General features: G+C 38.1%; 2 protein-coding genes across 9 annotated transcripts in view; one reads left to right on the forward strand and one right to left on the reverse strand.

The window, feature by feature from the left end:
• Positions 1 to 20,444, reverse strand: part of ESF1 (ESF1 nucleolar pre-rRNA processing protein homolog) — a 130,020-nt gene that overhangs the window by 56,743 nt on the left and 52,833 nt on the right. The window contains exons 2-6 of one of the 2 annotated variants that reach the window (XM_050745627.1): positions 12,026 to 12,049; positions 9,709 to 10,388; positions 3,215 to 3,600; positions 2,504 to 2,617; positions 223 to 323 (exon numbers count right to left, since the gene is read on the reverse strand). In XM_050745627.1, the coding sequence (XP_050601584.1) occupies positions 223 to 323; positions 2,504 to 2,617; positions 3,215 to 3,600; positions 9,709 to 10,345 (1,238 nt within the window). In that variant the 5' untranslated portion in view covers positions 10,346 to 10,388; positions 12,026 to 12,049. Of the gene's footprint in view, positions 1 to 222; positions 324 to 2,503; positions 2,618 to 3,214; positions 3,601 to 9,708; positions 10,389 to 12,025; positions 12,131 to 20,444 lie in introns of those variants that run through there. The other variant, XM_050745626.1, reaches the window with a different exon arrangement.
• Positions 12,098 to 20,444, forward strand: part of NDUFAF5 (NADH:ubiquinone oxidoreductase complex assembly factor 5) — a 35,974-nt gene continuing 27,627 nt past the window's right edge. For 5 of the 7 annotated variants that reach the window (XR_007717165.1, XR_007717164.1, XR_007717163.1 and 2 more), the window contains exons 1-4: positions 12,162 to 12,439; positions 14,736 to 14,776; positions 15,992 to 16,055; positions 20,257 to 20,304. Coding sequence is in view for 3 of the 7 variants with exons in the window: in XM_050745647.1 (XP_050601604.1) it covers positions 12,218 to 12,439; positions 14,736 to 14,776; positions 15,992 to 16,055; positions 20,257 to 20,304 (375 nt within the window). In the remaining 4 variants the exon portion in view is untranslated. Of the gene's footprint in view, positions 12,440 to 14,735; positions 14,777 to 15,989; positions 16,056 to 20,236; positions 20,305 to 20,444 lie in introns of those variants that run through there. The other 2 variants (XM_050745644.1, XM_050745648.1) reach the window with 2 other exon arrangements.

Consider the following 20,444-nt stretch of genomic DNA (forward strand, 5'->3'; position numbering starts at 1 on the left):
CAATAATTATTTTCATGAATACAGAAATATAAATATACATAAACAAAAATCTTCTTGGAATAATGTACCATTTTTAACAGACTTTAAATCTGTTTTGCAACCTGTTTTAACCATGAATGGCACAAGTATAAACTTCAGTTTTAACTATCAAGATGACCAGAATTCTGAACTAATAACATGAATTTATGAGGTTCAGTTTTATTTTCTATAGTGATTTAATACCAGTCCTTTTCTGGGGCATCTTCAGGAATACTTAATAGCTCTACTGGTCCTTGAACTTGCTCTTCCTTCATCCTCTCCTTTCCAAACTCTGAAGGATATATCTAAACAGAAAAAATAGGATCAACGTAATTTGTACATTCCTTTACACAAATATCTAGACCTGTTGAGGTCGGGAACTCTAAAAGTCACAACTTTTGACTCAATGAAAACAGCAAGGGCGTCTCACTTCCAAATCAGAATGCTAGAGCATTCTGAGAAATTTTCTTTAAAAATAGATCACTTTGGCTGGAGACTAACAGATACAAGGCTTGAAAAACAAATGGTTCTAAGACCCAAAGGAAAAATTAAAAGCAAAACAAGACGCTAAGCTCAAGGAAATCTGAATATAAACACACACATGAAAAGTGAGCAAATTAAATAGTTTACATGAAATACAGAAAAATAAACATATAATGAAAATCAGTTTTGTAATAACCAACTTATCTCTGTCATACCATTTACCCAGTGCTTTCTTTTAAAGAAATAGAACAGAACTGATGACCACCTTATACAGATTAGGTATAGTCTCGATATGAGAAAAAGGATTCACTCTCACCAGGTGTGGTATTTTCTAAAATCCTGCTACTTTGAGAGTCAAGAAATAATTGTAGTAATGACATCGCTTTGCTACTACTGGGCTTAATACACATTTGTTAATGAATACATGCTTTTTTGAACTGTCTGAAATACGCAATTTATCAACAAGATGATCCAAGTTTTTCTTACTAACTTTAATTGTATATATATACACACAATAGGTTTAATACATGTTTATAATATATATATAGTCGCATCTTTTGATTCTTTTTTTCTTCTTTTCTAAGTCTAGAAATTCTTACTATCGCCTAAAACACAGGTTTTTAAAATTGTTTCTTTGGCTTGACTTTTAATTTTTTTTCCTTTGCTTCATCTAGAGTTTCGTTGGGGCTATCAGGAGGTAAAGATCTGAATCAAGTTCTCTATCCAATGACTTGTTCATTTGTCCAAATATTCAAGCAGCTTATTTTGATCTAAGTTATCATATAAACTCTATTCTGTTCTACCAATTTGTCCCATTTTTACTCAAACCTGTCAACCCCCATAGCATCATAGAATGTTTGGATATTGTAACTTGTACGATGAGTTTTTATACTTGATCTTAGCCAAAAGGCTGAGAAGTGACAGGGTAAGTTTTTATATTAACATGATTTCTCAAAACTTTATTAGCTACTCTTAATTTGTTTATTCTTTTAGATGATTATTGGTATCCTTTTTTCTTCACTTTGACTTGAACTGGGATTTTGATCAAAATTACACTAGAACTGTAGACATAACATCTTTAAATATTTAAACAGTAATACAGGTTGAGCATCCCAAATCCAAAATTCAAAATTCCAAACTTTTTGACTGTCAACATGAGGTTCAAAGGAAATGCTCACTGTAGCATTTCAGATTTCGGAACTGGGACGCTCAACCAGTAAGTATATATAATGCAATTTTATTTCAAAATCTGAAATTCAAAACACTTCTGATCCCAAGCATTTTGGATAAGGAAGACTCAATCTCTAACAACGATTGAGGGCAGGACTGTTTCAGGCACTGCACTAAATACTTAGTGTGAGCTCCTTTATACGTAATCCTTACAGCCACCAATACTATTGTTATATATCCACTTGGATATATTGGAAAGATGTAAACATATTTGAGAGATTAATTAAATGTCCAGGATCACATAGCACTTACGAGAATCAAGATTTGAACCCCGGTCTCTCATAATGCAAAGTCTGGATTCTTAATCATTAGACTGGCTTGAAACAAGGTGTCTCCAAATCTATGTAAGTTTTTCAAATTTATCAAGTGTTACAGTTTACTTCACATAGGTCATTTGTGTTTATTAAGGTAATTCCCAAGTACTTTATATGGTTTTGTTTCTAGTATAGATTTTTTTTTTTCCTTAATTGGCCAGTGTTAGCAATAAGGAATGCAATTTATTTTTAAAAACAGTTCTTATACCCTGTCCCTTTACTAAGCTTTTATTTCTTTGGGTTTTTAATGTGTAAACAAGCATATAACCTATCAATAATAATAATTTCACCTCTTCCTTTCTAACAGTTACACCTGTTACATAAGTGTCACACTCAATTGTATTAGACAACTTCTACATTATTTTCCTAAAAATGAAAACTATGGCCAAAAAAAAAAAAAATCAGATTTAACTTAAAATGCCTAGAAACATTTACTTCCAAATGAAATGAATTCTCACCTTGATGGAAAATATAACACCTCCTTTAGGTTTAAATGAATTGAACAGAGCCAGCAAATCTTTTGCCTTTAATCTATCCCAGTCCATGTTACAAACTGCTAACCGACGTGTAATCTGAGAAATGAGAATTAAATAGTACATAATCCATATCATTATCAATACTTGAAAGATAAAGATTCTAAAAACGTAATAAATTCTGTCCCCTATGCTCTGAAATTAACAGTACAGTAGTTATCTAAGTGTAATTCAGTATATAAAAGAGAACTTCAAATGAGCCAAACAATAGTAAAACCGTAACAGATAAGCACTTTCTTTTACCTGCTTCTTGTTAAATCAGAACATGATCATGAGCTGATTTTTTAAGTACCAAGCTTGTTAAGCTATTTTGCCATGCATGCATGAGTAAGGAAGTTGAGTATGTTACCCTGCAACATTTCTATTACGTGCCGTACAAACAGAAATATAAACTACTAGCCAAAACAAGTATTAAAAATTTCATGCAACTTTTAATTATTTATGTAGAGCTTCTTCCTTATCTGCTTGGACATCTTCTAGTTCACATAATTATATTCCATATCAAATTTTAATCAGAATCATCAAGAATACTATTACCAATAAGCTTTTCCCACTTAATGACACCAATTCTAACCACCCATAAAAGCTCCCTGTACTGTGTTTTTCACAAATAATCTTGTTTATTCAAACGGTTACCTCATCAGCACGAGGAGCATCTTTATCTAATTCTCTCCAAGCATGCTCAAAACCAGATTCTTCTGGAAACAAATCTGCCGTATCATCTTCATCTTCAGAACTAGTTTCTATATTTCCTTTACCCCTTGCTAGATCAGGGCCACTGTCACTTTCATCATCATCCTCACTATCCTCATCTTCATCCTCCTCTTCATCTTCATCCTCTTCATCTTCACTTCCATCATCATCACCTGAAGCTCTACCAACACCTGTAATTTCACTTTCAGATTCTTCATCACTTCCACTAACACTTTCTGAATCTTCCTCCAGAGCATCTTTGTCAAACATTTCAACATCTGTCAAGTTTTCATAACCATCACTGTCTCTTGTCATTATAGGTGGAACCACTGCAAAATATTAAAGGGGAAAGACATTAAGAAAAGATATACACTGAATTAAACTGAATCCAAATTATTGTGATATCAAATCCAATAAAAATATGATTTCTATGAAACACAGTAAAGGCAAATATAAATTCAGTAAATGCTTAGTCAATTTTTATGATAGAAATCCTAACCATAACTTCCATGAAACAGAGTAAAGGAAAATACAAATTCAGTAGACACTTAACCAAGTTATTTAACAGAAATCCTAACACATGCTCACATCATGCAAGTAGATCCAGACATTCATCCAATACTTAACAGTGTGCCTTCTATGTGCTAAGTGCTCAATATACGATAGTTGGCAAAAGAGAAGCAAACAGTGCTCTCAGTGAAACTTCTAGCTGAGTGAAAAGAATACATGAATAGATGTCAAAATCAATACACAGAAAAAGTTAAAATCACAAGTAAGATATTCAAGAAAGAATGTTTTCTAAGGGGATATAACAGGGTCCCTAAGTGAGTGATAACTGAGCTGTTACTTGAAGGATGAAGAGGATTAAACAGTCAAAAGTTAGACTAATAGATGGAAATTTGTTTCAAACAGCAAGGAAGGTACCTGTAAAAATCTGCCAATAGGAAAAAGCCAACAATCATATCCAGATCACAGATAGCACAGAATCAAGTAACAAATGGAAATGAAGAGTTAAGTAGAGGCTAAGCTATCTAAAAACCATATAGAGAGCTTGGAGTTTTTCCTAAAAGCACTGGGAAGACACTGCTGTTTTCAAAAAACGGGATGTCATCTTATTTTGGATACTGTCATCCTCAGACTTGCATATTGAGGAGAGACCACCTTGACTGGGGAAAGTGAAGAACAGATGTGAATATAGCAAAGGTAGTACAGTACACAAGGCAAGAAACGAAGGTAGCACTAAGTTGGGTGGCAGTATATATGCAGAGAAGTACATGGATCTCAGAGTCAGTTAGGAAGTAAAACCAATAATAATTACCGACTGGAGATTTGATATGGGGAACGAGAATTTTGGAAGTGTCAAAGATGAGTCATAGCTTCTTAGCTTTCAGAGCCAGCTAGTTAAGAAAATGGATAGATGAAAAGGGAACACTGGATTTTAACTAGTTTGTTTGGTGGAGGGAAATCATGAGCTCAGTTTTGAATATGTTGAATATGAAGTGCCACTCAGTCATCTAAAAGAAAGGATCAATAATAAGAGTATACAGCTTAGAGAAGTCTGGGTTGGAGATCAGTGACTCATTCATATGTAGTTGACAACAGAAGCTGTGATGTGGATGAGATCACCTATAAAGTCAGAGAAATAATATTTACAACTTTTCTGCCAGGTCTTGAACTTTGTAATCAACTGTAATGATTAGCAATACACCAGGATTAAAAGACTGTTTTTGCTCAAGTTGGAAATTTTAGTCCTCACAACTCGGAAAGGGCTCATTTCCTACTTCTAAAGCAATCACAAACTTCTGTCTACTGGGTGTGTAGATATATCTTATACGTTTTATTCATCTTTAAATTGGAGCTTATGTTTCTGCTTACAAGCTCTAAGTTTGTAGAATTAAGAATGAAATTGGAACTAAGTTTCTCTTGGTCCTATAATCTTACAATAACCATTCATTGAGCAAGTATTTATTATCTACTACATACAAAGAATTGAGCTAGGATAAGGTAAAAGAGAGAAGATTTGTAACATGATCTCATGCTCTTGATGGATTCATAAATAAAAGGTAACAGTTTACTGATTTATAAACCTATCTTCTCAATCACCATACAGTGAGAAACATCTAAATTTGCCTGCAAAGAAATATTTATAGAAAGGCTTCACAAAGATACAATTTGACCTGAGACTAACTGAATGAAAAGGTATTCTGTTAGAAGGAAAAGCAGGAAATGGGCTTTTATGTTACCACCACAAGGAAGCAGGGGTTAATAAAAAAATAACTAGCCAATAGAAGTGAAAAACGCCAAAATGAAGGCATTGTCACAGATTGTGTATGAGATCAGAAAAACACAACACTGAAAGTTACAAGGTAAGCAGAATTCACTTTTAAGCAACAAGCTTAGAAATAACATTTTACAGACCCAGTCTATCTAGTATTGCAATATTTCTCAATTGTCAATCATTATATCATTTTCATGATTGTTAAATATCATTTATATATTTTTTTAATAGAATTTTCTGAAAATTAGCTTTGTTCTAAACAATATTCCTGAAGTCACAGAAGTGATGGGGTAATTACATTGTTTTCTAAGATATTGACATAGTACATAACTATTAATATTTTAAAAGTTTGAGTATCATCAAAAATCTTCTCACTTATGACAATGGTATACACACCACGCTTTGGGTTGTATAATAATAAAGTGTTGCGTAAGAGACTTAAAGAGGTCTTCTATTTTAATGTTTTTAACAATATCAACTACATTCAGAATATCTGTTCATTCAATAAGTATCTGCAGCTGAGTGCAGTGGCTCATGCCTGTAATCCCATCACATTAGGAGGCCAAAATGGGAGGATCTTGAGCCCAGAAGTTTGAAACAAGCCTGGGCGACATGGCAAAACTCTGTCTGTATAAAAATACAAAAATTAGCTGGGCATGGTGGGGTGCACCTGTGGTCCCAGTGACTCGGAAGGCTGAGGTGGGAGAATCACCCGAGCCCAGGAAGTTGAGGCTGCAGTGAGCTGTGATTGTATCACTGCACTCCAGCCTGGGCAGTAGAGTGAGACCCTGTCTCCAAAAAACAAAAAAACAAAAAATAAAACCCAAAAAGTATCTGCTTAGAGCCCACAATGTACACAGCCTTGTGAAGACAATGTGGGGTTACACAAATATAAACAACTGTCTCTACTCCTAGACGGTATTACTCTAGTAGTGACAGTAAATATTACTACTTATCCAGCAACTTCAAAAAAAAAAAAACCATTTACCATTTTCCTCCAATTATAAACATAATAAATGATCATTAGAAACCAAAAACAATTAGGAAAATATGGTTAATAAATTAAACAAAGGTGACTACTAATTTTTCATTCAAAGATAACTGGTGATTTTAGTATATAACCATATCTCTAAATTTGCTTTCTCTGATTTAAATACTAATTTTTTTTAAGTAACTGGTCATATCATTTGTTATTTTGTAACCTATTTTTAAAACTTCATAGATCATAGATGTTTGCATATAACATTTAATCAATCTCTTAATGATCTGTTACCATTTTATTTTTATTTTCATTTTTTGAGATAGTGTCTTGCTCTGTTGCCCAGGCCGGAGTGCAGTGGTGCAATATTGGCTCACTGCAAGCTCCACCTCCTGGGTTCAAGTGATTCTCGTGCCTCAGCCTCCCAGGTAGCTGGGATTACAGCTGTGCACCACCATGCCCAGCTAATTTTTGTATTTTTACAAAATTTTTGTAAAAATTTTGCCATGTTGGCCAGGCTGGTCTCAAACTCCTGACCTCAAGCAATCCACCCACCTCGCACTCCCAAAGTGCTGGGATTATAGATGTGAAGTGAGCCACCGTGCCCAGCCAGTTACCATTTTATTTCAAAAATAATGCTGCAATGCACATTCTTTGCACACACCCAATTATTTATGTAAAACATATTCAGGAGTGCAAGTGCTGGGCATGAACATTCTATAATGACAAATATCACACTGCCAAGTCCTCACATCACCTTTACTTTATAGCACTTAAACAGTCCCTTGCACACAGTAATTGCTGTAATGATAACTGATGAATGGATAATGAACAGAAAATTATATACAGAGCTGCGTAATCCTTATTTATGAGTAATGCCTTTCCTAAACTGTGGAACCAACAAAATTACTGCAAACAACATAGTGGGGTAGAAGGAATCAGAAGACTTGAGTTGCAGTTCCAGGTCTCCATGTCCTTACATAAGTCACTTTAACCTTGTTCGCTGATACAGTCTCATTGCTCAAGGTAACTGAGAAAATTAAATGAGAAAAGATATGTAAAAAGAGTCTGTAAAATCAATCTAAAGGATTATACAGCTATGTTATATTAATTCAGTGCCCCAAATGAAGTGGATCCTAGACTAACTTACCTCACTAACTCAACACCAAATCAACTTTGCTGCTGGTCCCATTCCAATCCTATTCTTCAGTTTCAGTAACCAGATTCCTATCCCTTCTTCCCACGGCTCATGAGGTCTGCTGCTCACTTATGTAAAATGGCATACCACCACTGACTCCCTAGTCCCTGCTATTCAGAATTCACTCCACTGCCTGATACTTTCTACCTTCCCAGTGTGATATCTGCCTATCGAGACCTCTAGGCCTATCAAAACCTCTTGATCTATCGAGACCCCTCCTTAGATCCTGTAATGACAGGTCTGGCTCATTTGAACATCACCAACTATCAGCAACATCAACACTCAAAATTGCTTGCTGCTGAAGGTGACATAAAATTTTAATAAGTTTAGTAAACACGTAACACAAAACAGAGCCAGCTGTCTCTCACCTAGTTCCAAACAATCATTTCTAGCTGCTACTCATTTTGGCCCTTCAATCAAATGGGACTACTGATCTCTTCTGAACATGCCCAATCACATCTTTGCTCAAAAAGTTCTTTCCATGTAGAACACTGCGGTCCTCAAACTTAAATTTTTCCACACCCCAAAGTAGTGTGCTCCCTGTGAATTTTTCTGATTACCACATCTTGAGTGACTTCTTCCTCCAGATTTCCAAGGCTTTCTGCTAAACATCTTTTATGGCACTTACTACTATTGTACTTTGTATTATGGTTCTGACTTTCTTCTACTTTAGACCTAAATTGTCCAATATGGTAGCCAGTAGTCACATGTGGTAACTGAGCTCTTGAAACGCGTTTTGTCTAACTTGACATTAATATGAAAATAGTATGATGTTAGTTTGAAATGAGTAGAAAATAGAAAGTAAAATACACATTGACTTTTATATTGATTACATATTGAAATAATTTTGATATATTGGGTTACATAAAATATATTATTTAAAAGAATTTTACCTGTTTCATCTTACTTTTTAATGTGGTTACTAAAAAATCCAAAATTATATATTTCTGCTGGACAATGTTGCTTTAGACAGGGGCCACTGCACAAAGTTAAGCATGCACAAGGGCATTTATTAAAGGACAAGAAGGGCTAAAATCAAGGCCATCCTACACTCACCAAGCCATGCACTCCAGAGGGGGCTGTGTCTGCTCAGGGGCAAAAAAATCTGTTGCTTCAAAGGTGCCATCTCTTCACCAAAGTGTGACTCCTGGGAGCTCGGTGTGTCCAGAGAGCATATCTTTTTCTAATTTGCATAAAGATATCATATAAGCTAGCGACAGCCCTGAGATGGGTGACAATGCTTTACTCATATTCTGTCTGCCACACACTAGTTAATGAGCAGTTGAACAAATTAATGAATGAGTACTCAACTCTACTTACCCTCTTATTTTATTTTTGAGATGGAGTTCTACTTACACTATTTATTTTATTTTACTTTTGAGACAGAGTTTCACTCTGTTAGCCAGTCTGGAGTACAGTGGTACAATCTCAGCTTACCGCAACCTCCACCTCCTAGGTTCAAGCGATTCTCCTGCCTCGGTCTCCCGAACAGCTGGGACTACAGGTGTGTGCCACCATGTCTGGCTATTTTTTGTGTTTTGGGTAGAGATGGGGTTTCACCATGTTGGCCAGACTGGTCTTGAACTCCTGATCTCAAGTGATCTGCCCTCCTTGGCCTCCCAAAGTGCTGGGATTACAGGCATGAAACACCGTGCCCGGCCTACTTACCCTCTTTAAACACATCTCTTCTTATCATGTAATGACATACAACATCTGTTTAGAGAATATAGTTCTCACTAGGGCTCACTACTAATCAAAATCACTGTTTAACTTCAAGATTCAAATTCTCATGTCTGTCTTCTAGCGCCACATCAAAAATTAATAATCACTGCATATTTCTTTTATAGCTTTGTATTTCCAGATAAGCATTTGACCATTCCATAATACTATGAAAATACTTATTAATGTGTTTACATTTTTGAAAGATCAGTATAAAAATAAATAATGCAACACCCAAGAATCTCTAAGTTTTTCCAATCTACCTGATTGCATTTCTCCTCTTGTCTTAGAACGCTTGGTCCTGGAAGATTTCACAATTTCAGAGGTGCCCGAGTCTAATGTCCTTCGTTTTTCTTTGAGAGAAGAGTCTGTAGTACGTTGAACAATGTTTTTTTTCTCTTTCGCACTTTTTTGTGTAAATTCTTTGCTATCCTTCTTCGGACTTATGTTTGAATCTATCTTAAATTTACATGAGGTTTTCATTTTTTTAATTCCTTCAGAATTATCTAAATCAGTTTTATTTTTGGAACCCTTTTGATTAGCTTTCTTGGTTTCTTTCTTTTTCTCCTCAACTAGATTTTTTGAATCTATTTCTTTTTTAGTCTGGGTTTTTTTCTTCATTTTCTTTTGATTTGATGCTTTGCTGTCTTCATCAGAGAGATCGGAATCAGAATCTGAAAGGTCATAAAAACGTTTCAAATCCTCTGTAGTGCTATGGTTAATGGGGCGTCCTCTTTTATCCACAGCATAGTTCAACTTGAACTTCTTGTCATGAAACATGGCTCGAAATCTCTTGTCAATTTTGACTTTTCGATCCTTTTCTGGCATTTCCCAAAATCTCGGGTCCTTTGCGACCCGTCTAAACCGCTGGTCATTCATTATTTCTTGTTTGGATGACATTTTAAATTTTTAATCTTGACCAAATGCTTGAAGAAACCAAATACTAAAAAATAAAACAAATGTTTTAATGGTAATAATGGTTAGTACCATAATTAAATGTTTTAAAACACATAAATTCACAATATATTCTCAGTTTAATGTATGTAAAATAAAGGTAACAAGTCTAATTTCATCTCTCCAACTTATTCTGGGTCACATGCAAGAAAGCAGAAACATACCAAAATATCGTCTTTCCATTACAGATCATTTAGAGAAATAAACTTAAAGCAGACAAAGCAGAATCCCAGGGCTTTATGGAGGGGAACAAATATATGTCCATTGTTCTCACTTAGAATTTCTATCTGTATACTTGTATGTGTTACTAATTGAAAGCAAATGTAATTAAGATTCCCTAGACTGGGCGAGGTGGCTCACCAGCACTTTGGGAGGCCACGGTGGGTGGATCAGTTGAGCCCAGGAGTTCAGGACCAGCCTGGGTGACATGGTAAAACCCCACAAGAAATAGAAAAATGAGCCCAGCATGGGGGGCGCCTGTAGTCCCAGCTACTCTGGAGGCTGAGGCAAGAGGATCACTTCCACCCAGGAGGTCTTGACTAGAGTGAGCCTAAGGGCACTACAGCACACCAGCTGGGGCAACAGAGCAAGACCCTGTCTACCAAAAAAAAAAGTAAGATTCCCTAGCCTCAGTTGGCCTCATTTGTTTCTTCACATTCTGGTCTCATTCTGCTACTCCTTATCTCCTGCTACTGCCAACAGCCTTTAGTTCTATAAGGCTAGCATCCTAACTAAACCGACCAAAATCAACTCAGGTTTAGCTCACAAAGTTCCCTCTTTAAATCCAATCATCCTTCAAAAGTAATAAAAAGTTTAAAAATAAATAAAACAGTAAACTTGAATCTCCACGTAAAGTCTCACTCCAGTTAATAAATATCACTTATTTCTATAATATCTTATCCTACAAGTGATGAAGGCCCAAATGAGTTGATCCCCCCAAAACACACTAGAACATATATATATGTATGTATAAATTAATATTGCAATATTGCTCCCTTGTGAATAGTCCTTAATTGTTTAGCATCTCTGCATGGGAATTTTGCAAAGAGCCAAAAGTCGTTATTGACAGCAAAAAAAAAAAAAAAAAAAAAAAAATTTAAAGGCCAGCATTCCTTATTCAAAAATCAAGTCCTTTTAATTACACTAACCAGGAAAAACTGAAGCTATCGCTGGTGCATTTATACATCTTTCGATTTATTACAGCACTTAACACTCCGAGCAATCTTACGAGGTAGGTACCATCCCAACAAGCAGAAGTAATGTATGTATTGTAAATGTTTACAACGAAAGCACTCGTTGTCAGATAATTCGAGAGAGGGGAAGGCGACCAGACCTCACTTCCGACATGCGCCCACATCCCCGCAGCCCACCCTCCCCTTCTGCCCGCTCTCTAATGCGAACACAAGGCTGGCCCCTGAACGAGGGTCTCCTTCCCACCTTCCGTACCGCAGGGGGACAGCTAACAGACTGATTTGAGAAGCGACCCTGAAAAGGAGGCCGAAAAGGCTCAGGAGGAGGGGCAAAACCCCTCGCAGATCCGAAGGAGATCCTGTTAGAGACTAGTTCTTCCCCTGCGCCACACCTACGACCCCTCAAGCTCTTCAACTCGAGCTTATGCCCACTTACCGTCGGGAGTCCTTCCCGAGCCTCACATGGGCGCTCACACCCACAATCCTCCGCGTGGCGCTCTGCCGTAACGGCAAGCGAAGTAGGCCAAACTACTTGCACGATCCCTCTGTGATCTTCGGAGTAGGCACAAAAGCCGCTCTGGCGCATGCGCACGACAAAAAGTGCCGGCAATTGGTGTAGCAGCTGGAGATGCTGCGGCCGGCAGGGCTGTGGCGCTTATGTCGGCGACCTTGGGCGGCAAGGGTCTCAGCGGAGAACCCTGGCCGTAGGGAAATCACCTCTGGTGTCTCTCCCCGCGGGAGCACCTCGCTCAGAGCGCTAAATATCTTCGACCGGGATTTGAAAAGGAAACAGAAGAACTGGGCGGCCCGGCAGCCGGAGCCTACGAAGTTTGACTACCTGAAGGAGGAGGTGAGCCGGCTGGGCGGTGGGGCGGACGACGCGGAGGCTTGTTTTCCTCTCCGCGAGCTCCGGCTAGGCCCCGACCTCACCCCACCTCGCCGTCTGACCTTGACTGGCAGCCCTGCCTCTCTCGGCCTGTACTGTAATCTCGCAAGGCCTAGCTTCGGATATTTGTAACGTGCTTTCATTCATTTCGGCAACGTCCCTGAGGCCGATAGAGGCCTCCAGTGAAGCTCCAGAGAGGGAGAGTGGGAGAGGAGGTCAGGAGGGTCCAAATCATCAGGGCCTTGAAGGATAGGGACTTGGGGTGTTCTTCTGTATCTGCGCTGTCCAGCCAGTGTGGTAACTGCCGGCCACACATGTGGCTGTTGAACACTTGAAAGTTGACTAGTCCAATTGAGATGTTGTAAGTGTAAAATACACACGAGTATAGTGACTTAGCATGAAAAAAGGATGTAAAATAGCTCATTAATAGCTTTTATATTGATTACATGTTGGCAGTGGTATTTCTGATATATTGGGTTCCATGAAATATATTAAATATAAATTTAAAATTAAATTTCAATTAAAATTTGAAATTAAATTTCTCTCGTTTTTACTTATGTGGCTTCTGGAAAATTTGAAATTACATATGTGGCTCTCATTTTTTGTTAGCACTGCTCTAGGGGAATGTGAAGTTCTTTTTAATCAGTGATCTGATTTATGTTTTAGGAAGATCAAATTAAGATCTCTAATTTGTCTTGGCCCGTTTGAGAAACCTCTTTCTCCCTGCCCAGATGGGCCAAAGACTGAGGGTTTCTACTTTGAGGACACGCATTCCCAAGTTCAGTCCTCAGTAAATTTTTATTCAGGAGTGGAACAAAATTGGAGTCAAGTATAATGTAACAGTTACTGAACGCCTAGCTTGAGCAGAGCTCTGTGCAAGCACACGTCTGATCGGATGATTGACAGGGTGTCTGTTTCTCAGGAAGTCTTAGGCTGATAATGTCTAGTATAGACGTAGGAGGTTTACTACCAATAAATTTTCTGGATCCTATTTGTAAGGCAGGGTGCATGGACTACACTGCTGATGTCGTGTACTTGGAAGATGTGAGCTCGTAGCCCTTTCTCCTCCAAAAAAAGTACCTGGATTCCAACTTGATTGAGGCCTTGCCAATTTGTGGGACTAGAACAAATAAAGTATATGAAGAGTTCTTTTTATAATAAACATAGGGTGTTCATATTAAGAATGATATACAGGCCGGGTGCGGTGGCTCAAGCCTGTAATCCCAGCACTTTGGGAGGCCGAGACGGGCAGATCACGAGGTCAGGAGATCGAGACCATCTTGGCTAACCCGGTGAAACCCCCGTCTCTACTAAAAAAATACAAAAAACTAGCCGGGCGAGGTGGCGGGCGCCTGTAGTCCCAGCTACTCGGGAGGCCGAGGCAGGAGAATGGCGTGAACCCAGGAGGCGGAGCTTGCAGTGAGCTGAGATCCGGCCACTGCGCTCCAGCCTGGGAAACAGAACGAGACTCCGTCTCAAAAAAAAAAAAAAAAAAAAGAATGATGTACAAAGTGGACTCCTGGGAAAAAACATCTATACTCCCTTCTCCCTTGCCCTTCTCTCAAAAAGCAAGTACATCTGTGTTTGGAACTTTTAAGTCCTAGTAGCAACTCTGGGGTCTTTATGAGGAAATGAGTGGAATGTGGGGAATACTGGACTCCCACATCTATATTGCTGCCAGATGAAGCTAGGCCAGCAAAAGGTGGTGTTTATCTTATGACTCTTAACTTGGGATGGGATTGGGGCAGGGGAGGTGCACTTTCCTCAGATTTGGCTTTTTGTAACTTGTGAGTGTCACTCAGAAAAGTTGTTCATTTATGAGTTCCACAAAATTTGTTAGTCATCAGATAATACAGCTTTTCTTAAGTGACCACTTACGTACTCATATACAATAAACCCCAACTAATTTTTCACTTTATGTACCTCATGCTAATATCCGTGGACAATAATGTGCCCGTTGTATTCCTTTTGCTTTTCATCTTTGTGATCTTATGTCACATGAAATGTAAGACCACATATATATATGTGTGTGTGTGTTGTGTATTTTTAAGAATATTTGTCTTGATTTCATAAAATTGACTTCTGGAGTAATTTGCCTCAATTTTGTTTCCTGGTGATTTGAAAAGAAAGTTCCTGTGGTGACACTGAAAAGGGGAAAAAGAGAAGTACTTATTTTAAAACACAGGTAACCCGTGGATTGTTGAATACTGGAGAAAGAGTGTTACTTCCTTGTTAACCTACGCCTCTTGTCATCCTTCAGGTTGGAAGTCGGATCGCAGACCGTGTATATGACATACCCAGGTAAGTGGTGGTGATCATAATACAATACCGTCAGCTTTTGAGTGGAAATTCAGGAGGTTAAATGCTGAGAAGTTGATATCTGAAATGGCAGAACTTGGAAGAATTTACTCGGACTGGTGATTTAAATCACTCTGTAAGTCTCCTTTTTCTTGTCTGGAGAGCAAATGTTTTCTTCATTGTTGCCTGAAGAAAGAAAAGAATGTGTGGAAGTACAACTTGTATCTATCTCCAAGCCTGAATCCACTTCATTTGGCCAAAAGCGAGTAATAGAAAGATTGCTCCAAAAATGGAAGATTTACTTACTAGTTCCAAAGCCTCTCTACCTAACTGTGCCATATTGCCTGTGTTCATCATCAGGTTATAGGGCATTAGGTAAATAAGGTTATCTACCACCAGGGATTCTCCAGCCGTGTACTATAATTTTGACAAAAGCTTTTTAAAAACAAATTGCAAAGGGCTCTTCTTGTTCAAGTTTTTCAGGAAGAATGTTCTTAGTAGATAAGTTTTCTCGTTATAGGTTTGTTTGTTTGTTTTTTTAACCTATGGCTACAATTAGATGTCTGTACCAATGTAGCATAACATAGTATATTTAGAGAAGACAGCATGGCATGGAGGATAATAGTTCCAGCCCAGGATTCAGACTCACTGAATTGTTGACTGCTGCTTATTAGTTGAGGTACTTGGTTTGGCTTACTTAGCTTGAGACACTTAGTACAGTACTTTGAACCTGGTACGTTTTCAGTAAAAGTTTATTATTCAAGTTCTTTTTAGTTTAACATTAATACTTAATGGTATTTCACATTATGATTTCTAAGTGTTCCACTGCTTCAACAAGTCTGAGAAATAGGGATAATTATTGATGAGTATGTCAGTTATTTTCAGGTTGATTTACATTAGCTTCTTTGCATTCTTTATCTGGATGTATTATTGAGTTAAAATATCCTCATTAGATCTGTTCTTCGAGTCCACATCATGGAGACAGCTAGTGGAAAGCTGGCTCATCACGAGGTCCTGTGAATACCTAGCAGACAGACTTGCCTTGTATTGTAGGCTCTGGTATATATAGCTTGTAAGGTGAGGCCGAAAAGACAGATGATGTAACCTTCTGGAAGTTGTGTTTACTGAAATGATTTTACTTAAGAAAAAATAATTCTTAATGTATAGACTGTATTATGGACAGAGCATAACCTTTGTGTCTTTTTTTTTTTTTTTTAGAGCTTTCCCCCTTGCTTTGGATCTTGGTTGTGGAAGAGGTTACATTGCACAATATTTGAATAAGGTATATGTATTCAGTGACTTAATTTACTTTGAAAAGTAACTGGCTAATTTTAAAGAAAGACTTTCCTAGGAATCAGTTTAGCTTGCAACATATTTAGATTTTAATTGTATCAGAATTGTTAATTTTTTTTTTTTTAAGTGGTAGAAACAATGGTGGTTTTCTCCCCTCTTTAGTATTTTTTTCTTAAAGGGTTTTTCTCTGAATCCATTGTATATTGTGTTTCTACTGAGAATTTATTTGAATCTGTATAAGATATTTCTCTTTGTTCCCACTTTGTTCACATTTTTTATAATTACCATAAAAATCAGATTGGCATCCATACAGAAAATGTGACTAACTTTTAGCTAGAAAAATATTAATTTTATCAGTTGACTAGAAATCTTTCTGTATGATTAAATATAAGTAGCTTTATTAATGCTTATAACATTTTATTTTGCACTTTATAATTCAGACCATAAAGATATTAATTTATTCTTTTGGCTTCTATGTATACGATATTGTGCTAGACACAAAGATGAAAGTGGAATTGTTTTTTTTCCGAGATGGAGTCTCTGTTGCCCAGGCTGGAGTGCAGTGGCGCGATCTCGGCTCACTGCAACCTCTGCCTCCCGGGTTCAAATGATTCTCCTGCCACAGCCTCCTGAGTAGCTGGGATTACAGGGGTGCACCACCACGCCTGGCTAATTTTTGTAGTTTTGGTAGAGACAGGGTTTCACCATGTTAGCAAGGCTGGTCTTGAGCTCCTGACCTCAGGTGATCTGCCTGCCTTGGCCTCCCAACGTGCTGGGATGACAGGCGTGAGCTGCTGTGCCTGGCCATAAAGTAAAATTTCTACATAAAACCTGCTTAGATAAAAACATACACTTGGGCCAGGGTGAGGAAGAGGGTGGTGAGGCTCCTAAAACACTATTATTGGTAATAGTAAATGCCATAGAAATGGTGCAGTCATTAAAGTGCAACAGGAATTAAGGGAAAAGAAAAATCATTAGGGGTTCATGTGGTCAAGGCTTCTTAGAGGACACAGAATCTGACCTGGGATTTGAAAGAATTTGAGTTGGTGGCTCCTAGCATTGGAAATCAGGGCATGGCAGGAGGAAAGGCACAGAGGTAGAATGCTGTAGGGTGTGATATAGTGATGTTTAAGGAAGATTAATTTGGGGATGGCATTTGAGAAAGAGGAAGAGAAAGGATAGAGAAACCCATTAGAAGGCTGTGTTAAAGGCATTGCAGGCATGAGAAATAAAGGCCTGCCACCCATGGAGAGCCAACACATACAAATAACGAGATATATGAGAGAGACCTAGAAGCATCAACAGAACTTGATGAGTGATCGGATATGGTAGGCAGAGCAAATCTATTCTTTTAGTTACTCAGGCCAAAAAACATTTTTATTGATTCCTCTTATATCCTTCTCTCCCACATCTAATTTATCAGCAGCTTTTATTTACATTTCAAAATATAACCAAACTCTACCTCTTCTTGCCACCTTTACCATCACCATGTTGTCCAGTTACCATCACCTCTTGCCTAGATTATTGCAGTAGCCTCCTATTGGTCTCCATGCTTCTACCTTTGTCCCTGACAGTCTGTTATCATGGCAAAGTAATTCTCTTAAAACACAAATCATTGTCAGTCCTCTGCTTGGAACTGTTAGTTTCTCATTTAATTTAGTAGTAATCCAGAGCCCTAATCCATAAGACCCTTAGGATTCTGGTTTTTTTTATCATGTCTCTGATCCCATCTTCCTTTCACTCCCAACTTTTCAGCAACTCTGGCCTCCTTGCAGTCTTTCAAACAGGCCAGGGCTTTGCTCTATGCTCTTCCCCAAGGTAACTATGTGTCTTACTTCCTCGCCTGTCAGATCTTTACTCAGCTGACCTCATCAAAGATTCCTCCTGTGACTACTTTAGAAAATAGTGCCCCTGCTGTCTGCTGACTAATTGCTTTGTTTCCATAGCACTTACAAGCTCCTGATGTATGTTTATTTGGTGTTCTCTCTTACTGGATTTGCTTATTTTTTATGACTACTAAATCCTAGTACCTAAATCACAATGAAGATTTATTAAATGACTATTGCAAAATAACTTTAGAGTTAAAGTTATGCTTTTTGTGACTGGAAAATTCAAGGGATGTGATGTGGCAAGGAGCACGGGATCATTCCTGTTTTAGATATGTCGAGTTTGCGATGGCAGTGGAATATGTTAGTATAAATAGCTGGCAGGTAGTTGGAAATGTGGAACTGGAACTGGGGTATTGAGGTTAAGACCGTTGACTTGAAGTCAGATAGGGCTTCAAAATTCAACTCTGCCACTGTCTGTGTATAGTTGGACCTGGGCCAATCAATTGCTCTAGACCTCAGTTTTTATAAAATATGATCAATAATACCCATCTCAAAAGGTTGGTAAGAGGATTAAGTGAGGCAATGTAAACCTGTCAAAGGGGAGGCTATGGTTCTTAATTGGAAGTCCCTTTCAGAAGTGACAGCTGAAACCGTAGAAATAGGTAACTCTCTAGGGCAAGAATATAGAAAAGAACCTTCTGCAATTGTACTTAGGGTTGGCAGAAAGAGGAAGAGCCAATAAAGATGTCAGGAATAGTAAGCTGGAAAGTGTCTTAGTAAGGTATCTTTTGATTGTTGAAAGCAAAAATGCACTGAGGCCAGTTTAAACGCAGAAACATTTGTTACAGAGAGGCTCCTGTGTAACTCAGGGATCCAGAAACAGAGCCAGGCCTCACAAGAGGTGGGAATATTGAAACACCAGAACAACGTTCTTCCTGTTCACATGCACTCTGGTGTTACATGAATGCTGTCTGGTTGCCTTCATTCTTTTTACTCCCTGTGGTCTATCCGTAGTAGTGTTCATCAGTGTGTGGCCCCATATGAATATGCTACACCCAATGGTGAGCTGAAGCTAGCTTAGGCCAACCTGTGAGAGCCAATTGTTAGCATCTCTTCCCAATTTCTGTTCTGTGACATCATATTGATAGCTTGACATCAGCCCTGGTGGGAATATTTATACCATGGAAGTTGGCAAATGATACAAAGCAGTCCCCAACCAAGAGCCAGCGCACCACTGCGCACACCCTGAAGTCTAAATGTTCTTCCAACTCCAGGGACCTCTGCTATTATCTCGAAGTCTCCTAGTTCAAATTTTCAAGTGAGAGACAGGGATAGATAATCCTGTTGATCTAATTTTTCACCCCTCACGGGAGTGTGCTGGAGCTGGCTCATGAGAACCATTGAGCACATCTCTTCCCAGCTCCATATTTAGCAACATCATGTTGGTAGCATGAAATCTTTCCAAGTTTCAGGCAGGGAAGTGGGTGTGGGTAAAGTAAAAAACGATTGGCTTCTCTAATAGAAGAGGGCAACCAGAGTAGAAGGTTCTGAAGAAGCTTTTAGGAGGCTGTTGACAATGCTGTGCTTCAAAGAGGTCAGGTGAAGCAGGACTGAGAACAGTGAGTGCAGACTGCAGATAGTATTAGGAGAGCTGTAAAAGCAAAGAGATACCCAGAATGGGGAGAAAGAATCTAGGAAGGAGTTGTGGATTATAAACCAAACAACCAGAAGGTGCATAGAGGGAGGAGTTTTTTCGTAATTGGAAAGCTTGTACCTGTTGTAAGGTGAAGGAAGGAGACACAGAAGACAGAGACTAAAGAGTGATAGAGATGGAGGTGGAGGGAGCAGGATCCTGGAGAAAAGAGGGTTAAGGGGAAAGAGTGTTTTTCTGGTGCAGAAATAGCATAGTCTCCTTTTGGAGAGGAGAGAGGGTAGGTGAAACACGGAAAATGGAAGCACTTAAGCCTCACCCCTACGCCTCTGTATCTGTTAAGTCTTTCTTTACTCTGAATGAACAACTAAAAGGTGGGAAACCCTTTGCAGGTCCTTTGTGGCACAAGAGCGGGGAAACTAGTTCTTAGCATGTTATGCCATGGAAAACTTAACATGGAAGTCCTCACCCAGTGTAGTAAACTCAGGATGTTGAATACGCATACTCATGTTCTCTATTTTATTACATATAGTTAAATGTAACAAAGGATACGTGTTATTAAAAGTATTTGTGTACCATACTGGTTTTATGCAGAAAAATACCCTTATAAAGCTGAAAATTAAAATATAATTAATACTTCTACCTTTAGAAATGTCAGCAGTTGTTTGTGACTGGATTTGTTTGTTTCAGCTTTAGTTATTCCATTGCAGGAAACTATTGGAAAGTTATTCCAAGTCGACATTGCAGAAAATGCTTTGGTAGGTAGTTTTTTAATACTGTTGGTTTCTAATCTCGTGATTTTTCATATTTGATTTCTTTATTTTTATTTCCTTCAAACTATCTTTTCTGACACATGAAAAGGAACTAATACAGGAAATATCAAGGACAAAGGAAAAAT

The sequence above is a fragment of the Macaca thibetana genome, chromosome 10, assembly GCF_024542745.1.
Source record: "Macaca thibetana thibetana isolate TM-01 chromosome 10, ASM2454274v1, whole genome shotgun sequence".
NCBI lineage: Eukaryota > Metazoa > Chordata > Mammalia > Primates > Cercopithecidae > Macaca > Macaca thibetana.